Here is a 13,083-nt window from a genome sequence, read left to right as displayed (position 1 = left end):
CTAGTATATATAAAAAATAAAGCTTTTGAAGAGCTTTTTTTGTTACAAAAGGCAACTTGGCAATACAAAAGCTCTAATCATTGCTTTATTTTATGGATTTTCTTCAACCGCTACATTAATAATTGGAAGCTAAAGAAGCGAAGCACCCATCCGCATGGAAACCGGCCGCCGGCGGCTGGCTCTTCAGGAAAGCACAAGTGATGGGACAAACATGCACTACTGCCAGTCTGCCAGGCTTCCGCTTCGAACCGTCGCGCGATCGACCGCTTTCAATTTTGGATAGACAAGCATGTTAATTGCCGCGGACATTAGGAAAAAGCCAAAGGGAATTTGGATGTGTTTTCCGACGGAATGAGCCGACCAGTCCTTCATCGAGAGTGCGTGTGGTCCATGCTTCTTTCTCAATTTTCCACTCAATCATGCCTGTCCCGTATCTCTTCCCTTGTTTTTTTTTTTTTTTTAAAGTAAAATTTCAATTGTGTACTACAACACAATGCGGAACAAATCACGCTACATACCAACCACATTCCATAAACATCCCAACCTTAGACAAAAGAACATCTATTCTTTTGCTAATCCTAATTAAGTAATATTCTGAAATTTTCGTATTGATTCTACTGTGTTTGTTTTTTTTAGTATTAATGCATACAAATTGAAATAATCAATCGAAATTGATTGAATTTTAATTTAAATTTTTTATTTTGATAAAAATTGATTAGACGAATGATTTATTTTGATGTTACATTTTAAACTAATCAAGATAAGTTGATTTCAATTAATATCAATTTTTTATTTTAATTTAATTAGTTTTGATTAATTTTTTTTAAAAAAATTGATTAATTCCATTTTTAATTACTTCTTTTTGCTCTTTCTTTTTGCCATAAAGTTTACAACCTCAAGATTATCATGAACCCATAACTTCCATGTCTTCATCAGTTTACGTTTGTGTATGGATGTGAAAGATTGAAGAGCATTGTTTCCAGCCTCAAATTTCAATGGTTACAGCTTCACCGTCATTGCCTACTTCAATATGTGAAAGCTACCACTCGGTATTTTCTTTCGTCTAGCCTATATAAATTTACGAAAATGGGTGTCTTTTTTGATGCAATACCTTTCTCACATTATTAGTACTCTTATGTGTTTATATTTAATTCGCTATGTCATTATCTTAAATGACAGTTACAAATTTCATGTCGGTTTTGACATTTGATATTCACGTCGGTTATAAAAAACTAATGATGTGTGTCACTGAAGACAATGAATTTTTCTTGGAGTAGATGAGGATGTTATAATTTCAAAAGAAAGTCGTAAATTTTACATCAATTGTATACTAAAATACGAATTGACTATTTAAATGTTCAAATCATCTATGACTAGTAAGATGTATTTTATAAAATAAAATCGTAAATCTCTAATGAATCAAAATAAATAATATTTTATAAATTGACATGAGACATACTGTTGATTTATATATTATCATTTAATCATAAATTGTTACTTTATAAATTTACTTATTAACGAAATATAACAAATACAAACCCGTTAGGTTTACTTTTCACGTGAAAAGTCTGCCAGAGCTTAAATTTGAATAGATATTGGTTTGGGGTGCATGCTTTCGGCTAAAGAAAGGACCAACCACAAAGTCAAAATTAAGCCTGAAAATGAAGCCGAGGTCGGCAGATGCCACTCTCATAGGCCATCCCTTGACCCCGGCCTTTGACGTAAACAAACCTAGTATGGGTCAGAGTTTCTTTCACGGCATCATAGGCAGACATAATGTTACGATCTGATTCGATTCCTTTGATGGGTTTAGTCCAGCTTATATTTAGTTGGACTAAAAAACGAAAGGCCGAATGTTTTTGTAGATAAGTGATTGAATGGAATGGTGGTGTGTCAATCTAACAGTACCCATAAGTTTCAACATTTTTTTTTTTTCAAAATTTGGCATGGTTTTTATTTTTAAATAAAATTTGACATTATTTTTGCAATTACTCTATATTCGTATTCCGTAATTAGGTTATTCAACAGTAGTAATTACGTACTCCCATAGTTAGCAGTGGCTGGTAATTTGTTTACGAAAAATGAATTTGTTTGAATAACCTTTGTATGATAGGGTCCCAGAATAGTCTTCGGGCCCAAAAGAAAAAAAAACTTCAAAGTACTCCCATCGCAGCCCCCACCGTTTGAGGCCCAAGCCTGTCTAAGGAAACATTGATGAATGTATCTGCAAGCCTTCCCTTGCTTGCACTCTAAGAAGCATAAAATGCAAGCAAAACCAGACATTAGTAGCCATCATTCATCAACCGTGAAAATTCTCTCTCTCCTAATAAGATAGAAATTCACTTTCTATGCCTTTCACTCCAACACAGCATCCTCAAGTCTGCCCCATTTATAAACCGCCAATGTTGTTTCTCCACTCCATCAAACCAGCCAAGAAAACAGAACGAAAGTATTTCCCACAGCAAAAATTAATCCTCTCGTCACCAAAGAATGGAGGCCAAATGCCTGGTTCTTTTGACAATGGCAGTCATGCTGGCACTGGCAAACGGCCAGGAGTCTGTGAAGCCAGTGGTGAAGATCGTTAAGGGCAAGAAGGTGTGTGACAGAGGGTGGGAATGTAAAGGGTGGTCACAGTATTGTTGCAACCAGACCATTTCTGATTACTTCCAGACCTACCAGTTCGAAAACCTTTTTGCAAAGCGTAACACACCAGTGGCTCACGCGGTTGGGTTCTGGGATTACCGCTCTTTCATCACTGCTGCTGCTCGGTACCAGCCTCACGGTTTTGGTACCACGGGAGGAAAGCTCCAAAGTATGAAGGAAGTCGCTGCTTTTCTTGGACATGTTGGCAGCAAAACCTCATGTGAGTATATTTATATAGAAAGCCTTGTTTCTGTTTCATTTTCTACTGCTTTCTATTTGGCCAAACATGCAACAAAAAGTATTAATTGGCGTCGTCAGTGTGTTAGACTGACGTGATAACCAACTACACCACGACACCATGTGCTGTTGACCTCTTTACCTCTTCTTTCCTCCTTGAGACAAATCCATGCAGCTTATACCTGACATATCAGCTTCAATTTTTTATCAGCAGTCACGTGGGCTTTTGATTGAACCAAATCTGAAATGGAGCAGATACTTCTTTTATTGCTTCTGGACTGTTACATTGAAGTGTATTCTATTTGAATAATGGAACTGCTCCATGACAATTTCAGGTGGTTATGGTGTGGCTACCGGGGGACCATTGGCCTGGGGTCTATGCTACAACAAGGAAATGAGCCCCAGCAAAATTTATTGTGATGATTACTACAAGTACACCTATCCTTGCACTCCAGGAGTTTCATACCATGGCCGTGGTGCCTTGCCTATCTACTGGTACGTGGGCTAGAAGTATTGCTTTTCTTTCTGTAAATTATTCTTGAAGCAATTTTACCAATACTTGATTCCTAAGAAAAAACCAGTGCCACGTGTTGAAGCTCTTGCGGGACCAATCACCAACTTGACTTGAAAAGGACCCTGTTTCAATCATATCATAGCTTAATATATAATGAATCCCCACAAATTTGTACAGATTTTCACTGTACTTTCTCTTACTGGCTTTTACCACAGGAACTACAACTACGGAGAAACTGGAGAGGCTTTGAAGGTGGACTTGTTGAACCACCCAGAGTACTTGGAAGACAACGCTACCTTGGCTTTCCAGGCTGCGATGTGGAGGTGGATGACCCCGGTCAAGAAGCACCAGCCCTCAGCCCACGATGTTTTCGTCGGTAACTGGAAGCCAACCAAGAACGACACCTTGGCCAAGAGGGTTCCAGGCTTTGGCACCACCATGAACGTTCTCTACGGAGACCAAGTCTGCGGGCAGGGTGACAGTGAGTCCATGAACAACATCGTCTCCCACTACCTATATTACCTTGACCTGATAGGAGTCGGCAGAGAGGAGGCAGGACCCCATGATGTGCTCACCTGTGAAGAGCAGGAACCTTTCAGCGTATCTCCTTCCTCTGCAACATCATCCTGATCACCTCCCTGTCACTGGGGATTCATCAGCCTCTTCCATTAGCAATGGAAGGGCAACTTTTAATATTGTTTTTGGAAATTATATATACTTGATGATATGATTTACTGAAAGATGCGGAAATTATTTGAAATTCTGGTCTTTGTGTGAAGACATTACCCTGAACAATTATGGAGTTTACATCATTTTGATGCTGTGCAGAATTTTTTGATACTCATTTTTACTTTCAAATGTAACTATCATGTCATTGAATGAGCCATATACCTATTCCCAGAACTTGGAATAATTAATCTCATTTTTTTCTTTTATTTTTCTTATGCAAAGCTTGACCCAAATAAAGAACACATTAAGGCACATTCCTCTACCTACTGGTCTATATACTAATATGTCTTGTAGGCTGCTAAGCTTAAATGTAATTTAAATGTAGGAGTAAGCAAGCGGTCATTTAATTTATTGATTAAAAAAATTTATAATTAAATTAATAGAATGTTGTTTAAAAAGTTAATGAAACCAGTTGAAAATCAAATATTAATCAAATTAATCGAAATTTTTGAACTCATGGATTTTCATGTACTCAAACCCAATTTTCTAATTACATTTTTTATTCTTTGCTGAGCAAATAAAATTAAATTATGAAATCTTAACGAATACTATAAATTTAATAACATTAAAATGTTCGAACAACAAAAGAAATTACTCAAAACCGAAAAAAAATTATAAAATCTTAAATTGCATAATTCGATTGAATTAATCAATAAAATTGTGCTTATTTTTGAATTAATCTAACTATTTATTCAATTTATTTAATTAATTATCTTTTTAAAAAATTATTCGATTAATTCATTTTTAATAAAAACTAACTTACTATCGATGTCACTTATTTGTTTTTTTCAGTCTCTTGTGGATCTTAGCTTTTAATATTTAATAAAATTTGATTTGATAAAAAAATAAATTATGAATCATAATACGCGTAGACGTAAACTCAAACAAATGATAAAAAAGTAAAAAAAAAAGAAGAAGATAATGTTAAAAATTGTAATCTTAGGAATCGTTGGCGGTGGAAGTCGAGAGTTGAAAGTTCCTGCCACTTGGAATTTTAGAAAATATAAGAAGAAGGAAACGGGTTGCCTAACACTAATTAATTTGTAATCAAGCAAAGGAATATAATTAAACGTTTCTTTGACAGCTCATCTTGATTAAATGTACATTTTAATTAAACATTTTTCGTTATGGATTTGATAGCGCATGTTGCCTTAATAAAATATCCGAGGAGATGGCTCCAAGAATTAAGAGAAATATAATAAAATTACGATAGGTTCGTATCATTTAATTCATTTAAATAATATAATGTGTTCTAGTTAGACAAGTTCATCTTTGATAATTATGCTCTTTGGCTAATTTTCCTTTTAGATATATACTTGGGGGAACAAAGGATGCAAGTTGAACATTAAAGGCTGCGAAAGGTCAAATTTGGTGACTCATTTTGGCTTCTTTTGATCTAGTAAAAGGAAAATTTTTTAAAATAAGATGACATAATGTTGAAATAAGTTTTTAAATCATGTAAAAAAATTAAATAAGTATTTATTTTTATTATATTTAATTAAATTTTTATTTTTTTATTTTTATCAAATAAATTTTTATGATTAATTATTAATTAATTATTATTAGTTAAAATATCACTTATTATTTTATATTCATGTGATATTAATAAAATGTTGATTTAGAGAGTAAATAATATCAAATGATTAGGTTACATATCAAATTAATATGTCAAATTATCATTAATTATAATATATTAAAATGTCACATCATTGATATATAACGTGTCATGCGATATAGCATGATAAATGACTTTATGACTAAGTTAATCATTAGTTAGAAGAGTTTATTTGATTTAAAATAAAAATATAAAAACTTATTCGGTTCAAAATAAAAATATAAGAACTTGATTGAATATAATAAAAATATAAAGATTTATTTGATTTAAAATAAAAATATAAAAATTTATTTAATTCAAAATAAAATATAAGAACTTGATTAAACATAATAAAAATATAAAAATATATTTAAAATTTTATAAATAATTTAAATTTTTTTCTTATATATTTTGCCAAATACAAATTGGTCATGCTTGATGTAGCAAGTTTACCTCTTGTATTAAGCCGAAAAAGCTAGTTAGGCTTTGGAGTCTCACCGACTTAACAGCTTTGATGTCAAGTGATTTGAATGTTTTAACTCTTCATGTAACTTTGATCCTAATCTATTCATAATTTTTTAAATATATTTTTATTTCTCACTTTTTGTAAATTACTTATTCAATGGCAATCGTAACAACTTAATCTCAAAAGATAATAAAATGTATACATAACTTAATAATTTGTGAAGATTTAAACAGTAAAAACAAAGATAATTTTTTGAAATAAATTTTTATTTTATTAACCATTGTCAAACAAATATAAATTCGTATGTTCATGACATACGACGTGAGCGCTTAACATAGTCATGTTGGCTTATTAGTTCATGTCTCGTGATAAAATGTTAATTGATATTAAATTTAATAATAATTAATTTTTTATTAAAGTTAAAGATTTATTTGAATATAAATAAAAATTAAATGATTCGTTTGGATATGATAAAAATAAAGTTTGATTATTTATATCCAAATTTTTACGAGGCTAAAAATAGAAAATTATTTTGACAAAAAAAAGAAAGTTTATCAAATTAAATGAGATTTTTATTTTGTTAATGAAATTTTATGGATAAACTTCAAATATTTTCAATATTGAAATATTTTTTGAAATGAAACTCCTTGAAAGTCGCCCATAATAATATTTTTCGAAATTAAAAATACATACATGAGACCAATTATATGTAAAAAAATTTTAAAAAAGAGATTTATTTTTTCTTATAGAATTTGAAAAAAATATTTATTATATTTATTCATATTCTTTAAGAAAATAACCATTTTAATATTAAGAGAAACTTGTGTGGATAAAAATCATCCTTAAATTTAAATCATTATCTCGGAAAAAAATTGTTGTGCATCCATTTTTTAAATTAAAAAAACCTCTAAAATGAAATTTCCAGAAAAGCAAATAAGAAATGCTAAAAGAAAAAAGGAAATAATATTCTGTCGACGTGGCGCCCTCCACAGAATCTCCGCATTTATATATACGTTTCATTTTCCTGCATTTTGGACCAACAAAGAAAGGAAAAGAAAGAGAAAGAAAGACAGAAAAAAAAAAACCAGAGAGAAATAGTTCGAGAGTGTGCAGCGACGGTGGTGGAGATGCGAGACATAGACGATCTTCCGAAGAACGCCGCTAACTACATGGCCTTGACGCCGTTGTGGTTCTTGGAACGAGCTGCTACGGTCCATCCGGCTAGAAAAGCGGTGGTCCATGCATCTCGTACGTACACGTGGCTCCAAACTTACCGGCGCTGCTGTTGCTTGGCCTCGGCTCTCTCTAGACGGTCCGTCGGCGTTGGTAGCACGGTAATCGAATAGTAAACCGTCGCTAATCATCACTTTTTAACAATAAAAATATCAGTGAGAGTTAAATCTTTGAGATTTGACTTCTGAATTCTGTTTCGCTTGCTGAGTAGAGAAACAAGGGAAATGAAATGAAATGAATTTATTATTTGTCTCCTTAAAGTTCTTAGTTACCGCTATAAAGATAACGAAGTTATTTAGTCTTTAAATTTCTTTTTTTTTTTTTAAATGTCTTTAAATTTCTGTTTGTGAATAGTAAATCTTACTATTAAGTAGCTGGCTCGCAGCAATAGGATAACAGAACAGCATAGCTGAGATGAGCTTTTTTTTTTTTGCTTCTTATTTTTTTGATGAGTTTTGTAGATAGTATTTTTTCCATTTTATTCAATTCCTGCAACGTATTCGTTTTTCTTATAAAATTTTTGAGGATACTGATGAGGAACGATGGTCGGATGAGTTAATGAGTCAATAATTAAATTCTGTTACCTAATTTTATTTAAGTGGGCTGGAGTTAATAATTAAACGCTGTTGTTCTGTGAACTGATTATTCTGTCCGGTGAGGCATTATTAGTTGAATAAGCTGGAATGCTTGATGCGTTGGTCCCAACTCCCAGCATAGGAGTTTTAGGTCACTCTTTGGTCCCAACTGATGAAAAAGCTCACTCTGTCTATATATATATATATATATATTTATATATATTTATATATATCACTTTGGAATTTTGAAATACACGAGACTCAAAAACCAAAGTAAACCAAAGTGAAATTTTGATATATATATATATATATATATATATATATATCACACACTCAGATTTTGTATGTATGTACGAATGTATGTTTGCACATATTCTACTTGTAGTCTTGGATACTTTAAATTATGATTTATTTGTTGTTGCTAAATCTGAGTATCATGGATTATTGAATGTTGTTAACATGGTGTTATACATCTTGATGCATTGGTCCCAACTTCCCCAACTCCCAGCATGGGAGTTTTAGGTCACTCTTTGGTCCCAACTGATGAAAAAGCTCTCTCAGTCTATATATATCACACACTCAGATCTTTTATGTATGTACGAATGTATGTTTGCACATATTCTACTTGTTGTCTTGGATATTTTAAATTATGATTTATTCGTTGTTGCTAAATCTGAGTATCATGGATTATTGAATGTTGTTAACATGGCGTTATACATTCTTGAATCTCTACTTTTAAGTTTGAAAAAGCATATGAATTTTCTGCTTCTACTGATTGTGTAGGCATAGCTTACATGATGGACTGCTTTTATGAAACTTTAATTGTTCTAGTTCTTGTATTCATTTCATATTTTATCTGATACAATTACTTTTTACTATTGGCAGGTAGCAATAATTGCACCGAATGTCCCTGCTTTATATGAAGCTCATTTTGGAATTCCAATGTCGGGTGCTGTTTTAAACACTGTCAATATTCGTCTAAATGCATCCACCATTGCTTTCCTTTTGGGTCATTCGCAATCTGCAGTTGTCATTGTGGACCAAGAGTTTTTCACTTTGGCAGAGGATGCTTTGAAAATCATGAAGGAGAAAAGCCAAGGCAATTTCAAGCATCCACTTTTGATTGTCATTGCGGATGAAAGCTGTGATCCCAAAGCACTCAGATACGCTTTGGGAAAAGGAGCCATTGAGTATGAGAAGTTCTTAGAAAGTGGTGACCCTGAGTTTGCTTGGAAGCCTCCTCAGGATGAGTGGCAAAGTATTGCTTTGGGTTATACTTCTGGCACTACAGCCAGCCCTAAAGGGGTGGTATTACATCACCGAGGGGCATATCTCATGTCTTTGAGTAATCCTCTTATATGGGGGATGACTGAAGGAGCTGTATACTTGTGGACTCTACCCATGTTCCATTGTAATGGTTGGTGTTTTACTTGGTCACTAGCAGCTCTTTGTGGAACAAACATATGCCTTCGACAGGTATTAATAGGCAAAATAATTGCTGTACTTCTGCTTTAATATATGAAACAAATTAGCTTATCTGTTCCTTTATACATCCATTTCTGATCTTGGACTAGGCATAATTTTGCCGAAATTCCTAAGGTCTGTTCAGTATAATGTAGTCCTAATGTTCTATGGGGCTCCTTATTAATCCAATTTAGTTCTTGTCATAATTTGGGATGTGAGCTTGGAGATTGAGAGTTCTTACATCTTTTATACTTCAGTGTCAATGCTAGTGTTCTGCAATAAATCTCTTTATCAATGATCTAGCTTTTTGCTTACTTGGATACTCATTTCCTTGTTGGTTCTTTTTGTATTTGCAGGTAACAGCAAAGGGAGTCTACTCAGCCATAGCAAAGTATGGTGTGACTCACTTCTGTGGTGCACCTGTGGTGCTGAATACCATAGTTAATGCCCCTCCTAAGGACACAATTTTGCCCCTCCCCCATGTTGTTCATGTGATGACAGCTGGTGCTGCCCCACCCCCTGCTGTTCTCTCTGCAATGTCTCAAAAAGGCTTCCGTGTCACCCACACTTATGGTCTCTCAGAAACCTATGGACCTTCGACAGTGTGTGCATGGAAGCCTGAATGGGACTCACTGCCACCTGAAACACAAGCTCGCCTAAATTCACGTCAAGGTGTCCGATACATCGGTTTAGAGGGCCTTGATGTCATCAGTACCAAAACCGGTCAGCCCGTTCCTGCTGATGGAAAAACTATTGGAGAAATAGTAATCCGTGGTAATGTTGTGATGAAGGGCTACTTAAAGAACCCAAAAGTCAACGAGGAAACTTTTGCGAATGGGTGGTTTCACTCTGGGGATCTTGGTGTGAAGCATTCTGATGGCTATATCGAAATAAAAGATAGGTCAAAGGACATCATCATATCTGGAGGTGAAAACATCAGCAGTGTGGAGGTAGAAAATAATTTGTACTTGCACCCTGCAGTATTGGAGGCATCAGTGGTGGCAAGGGTAGACGAGCGCTGGGGAGAGTCCCCTTGTGCTTTTGTGACCTTGAAGCCGGGAGTGGATAAATCTGATGAACAGCAGTTAGCAGAGGACATAATGAGGTTCTGCAGGTCAAAGATGCCTGCTTACTGGGTTCCTAAATCAGTGGTATTCGGTCCATTGCCAAAGACTGCCACAGGGAAGATTCAGAAGCATGTGCTTAGAGCCAAGGCAAAGGAGTTGGGACCTGTCAAGTTGAGTAAGTTGTAAGTTGAAACATTATATCATTAGGGACTAAATAAAAACCATGGAATCGTTGGTATGCATCGTTTCAACTGATAGAGTGCTTGTATTTTGCATGTCTAGGATAAACCTTATAGGATTATTTTTATCAATAAAAAATTTCATCTCTAATTAGTCCTTAAATAACTTGGCGGTTACCATACTGATGTACTTGTTTGAAGTCGTTTTAGGAATATGCTGTGCTTATCTTCCTTTCGCTCTCGATCCTCCAGTTACCAATATGCATGGCTAAGCCCATTCAGTTAGAAGACCTGTAACATTGTCAATGTCATCAGAGTTTTTGGGCTTAGTTCTTTGCGAGAGCTGGATCTCAGTAGCTTTCTTTGTAGACTTTCACAGTATATACAGAGGCCTATATTTTGAGCCCGAAAGGCTTACTTCCAGGCCTTCTACTAGCTTTAGAGTTTAGATTTCCTCTTCAATATTCAGGAAAGCTCCATTTTCTTATCTCTGAATGACCATATAAATAATTAAATATTGTAGTGTGTATCTGATAGAAGACAAGAAAACATTACATCCTTGATATATAATTGCCAGATGTGGATCATAAGGTTAAGGATTGATCCGAGCAGACGTGGCATGTGAAGCTCAGATAACTCTCAGCCGAAACATTGAAAAATAATTCAGTTACAGTTAGGATTCTGTAAGCTGCGGCTAATGGAAACATCAAAATCAAAGGCTGTAAAGTTAACATCAATCATTCGATTTGGGGTCTTGCACGGAAGGGAGAAGGTTACTCTGTTGTTATGCCACGCTTAATCTCATAATTATCAACTTTGTGTACAAGTTTTGTTTCCCCAAGAATCCTCTTAACCCTTTGTTTTCTTGTCAACAATTGTCAGCTGCAACTTCAAGTTGTTCTCGAGTGTTCCCACGTATGTCTTCTCTTTGTGCGTATGCCCGTCAATATCATAAAAAAATAAAATCAAATTTATTTATTATTTTGATTTTCAAATAAAAATTTTGCATTAAAAGTTGAATTTTTTTTAATAATATAGCACATCTCATGTTCACTTTCACGGAAATTAAGATAAAAGTTTTGATTTTAATGTATTTTATATTAAAATTTAAATTTTTTTATAATATAGATATCCAAAAAGTTTAATATGAAAAATATGAAAAACATATAATATAAAAAAATTAAGGCTATTAGGTGTTTTAAAAAAAAGTAAAATAGATTAAAAAACTAAAAAAAAGATATTTTCAAAAGTAGATAAGGAAAAGGGTTTTATGTTTGGATTAGTTGGCAAATAAAGAGTGCCATTTCTATACGTCACTTATTGAATTTTTTTGTTTTTTTGTTAAAGATAAGAACGCTATATCCCATCCCCTATGCTCCAATTTGATGCACCATCATAAAGGAAGCTTTGTCATCCAGGATCAGAAACTTTGGTCTCATCTTCATCATCTCTCCCCTCCCACCCTAGCTAATTAAAAAACCTTTTTCTTGTCTGATAAATGTGGGGCCTTTATCAGGTTCAATGATCCAGTTAGGGCAGTTTGAGGCCCCAGTATCTGGCCACCATTTTCCAACCAATCTTCTTGTCTTTCTTTCCATGCAAATTGTTATAATTTTATGGTCAGTACCATTGGCTGTCATGTTCTAAAGACCTTGTTGCTAAACCCCACAATGCATCGTGCATGAGACTCATGTTTTGGATAATTGCATGTGGTAGCAAGAAAGAGCAGCTGGGATTGGTTGGCAATGGCTGCAAGCTAATGCCAAACCAAGCTTTTGTTAAAAATGTACCAAATAATTGTATTTTTTTAAAAAATCATTTATAGGACTGACGGTTTTTATTTAACGTTTAAATCTTTAACATGGCGTAGATTTAAATTCCTTAATTCTATTAATAATTTTAAAAACCTCATGATATTTGATTAAAGACCATCTATATCACACTATAGTAACCGACAATATAAGATTATAAAAGTCCGATCTTGACTAAATTATGTTGTCGAGAGAGTGTTTAAGGATGAACAATAGGCTAAAATATCTTAAGTAATATATATTTAGTGTTATGGATTACTTGACAAACCTTTAGATCTTAAAAAAAAAATGGGCATTTAATCTATTTTTTACGGCTCAAATTACTCTTTGATTCTACCATTTTCATTTTCATTTGATCAAAAAATTATTTTTGCTGGTATCTTGGCACAAATTTAACTGGATAGCCATAGAGGTTGGTCAAGAGTCTATTAAGGAGGTATCAAACAGTTAGCTATTTTTTTTTTTTTTTGAAAGGCACATCTAACATTAAGTATATTGGCTGGAAAAAGACATAAAGCTATATACCTAGATGGGTCTAGAACTCAAATAATACTTGTATTATTGAGTGGTT

The 13,083-nt window shown here is 33.8% G+C and overlaps 2 protein-coding genes across 2 annotated transcripts; both read left to right on the top strand.

The window, feature by feature from the left end:
* Positions 1 to 2,411: 2,411 nt before the first annotated feature.
* On the top strand, positions 2,412 to 4,224 carry CTL2 (chitinase-like protein). Its single transcript, XM_007035684.3, has 3 exons — positions 2,412 to 2,863; positions 3,216 to 3,375; positions 3,610 to 4,224. Exons 1-3 carry the CDS (start codon positions 2,491 to 2,493, stop codon positions 4,022 to 4,024), a joined length of 948 nt encoding a protein of 315 aa, XP_007035746.1. The 5' UTR covers positions 2,412 to 2,490; the 3' UTR covers positions 4,025 to 4,224.
* A 2,992-nt stretch (positions 4,225 to 7,216) lies between these two features.
* AAE7 (acyl-activating enzyme 7) lies at positions 7,217 to 10,867 on the top strand. Its single transcript, XM_018119497.2, has 3 exons — positions 7,217 to 7,517; positions 8,877 to 9,467; positions 9,812 to 10,867. The coding sequence occupies exons 1-3, from the start codon at positions 7,311 to 7,313 to the stop codon at positions 10,706 to 10,708; spliced, it is 1,695 nt and encodes a 564-aa protein (XP_017974986.2). The 5' UTR covers positions 7,217 to 7,310; the 3' UTR covers positions 10,709 to 10,867.
* Positions 10,868 to 13,083: the final 2,216 nt, after the last annotated feature.

This window comes from Theobroma cacao, chromosome 4 (genome assembly GCF_053813885.1).
Source record: "Theobroma cacao isolate CCN51 chromosome 4, ASM5381388v1, whole genome shotgun sequence".
In the NCBI taxonomy this organism is placed as follows: domain Eukaryota; kingdom Viridiplantae; phylum Streptophyta; class Magnoliopsida; order Malvales; family Malvaceae; genus Theobroma; species Theobroma cacao.
This window is presented reverse-complemented; position numbering and strand designations above follow the sequence as displayed.

What these genes read in the sequence shown, in the direction of transcription:
- AAE7 (XM_018119497.2), top strand. Translation starts at nt 7,311, where the DNA reads ATGCGAGACATAGACGATCTTCCGAAGAACGCCGCTAACTACATGGCC. An exon ending in CCGTCGGCGTTGGTAGCACG is followed by an intron (nt 7,518 to 8,876) that starts GTAATCGAATAG and finishes TACTATTGGCAG; the next exon opens with GTAGCAATAATTGCACCGAA. An exon ending in CAAACATATGCCTTCGACAG is followed by an intron (nt 9,468 to 9,811) that starts GTATTAATAGGC and finishes TTGTATTTGCAG; the next exon opens with GTAACAGCAAAGGGAGTCTA.
- CTL2 (XM_007035684.3), top strand. Translation starts at nt 2,491, where the DNA reads ATGGAGGCCAAATGCCTGGTTCTTTTGACAATGGCAGTCATGCTGGCA. An exon ending in TGTTGGCAGCAAAACCTCAT is followed by an intron (nt 2,864 to 3,215) that starts GTGAGTATATTT and finishes TGACAATTTCAG; the next exon opens with GTGGTTATGGTGTGGCTACC. An exon ending in GGTGCCTTGCCTATCTACTG is followed by an intron (nt 3,376 to 3,609) that starts GTACGTGGGCTA and finishes CTTTTACCACAG; the next exon opens with GAACTACAACTACGGAGAAA.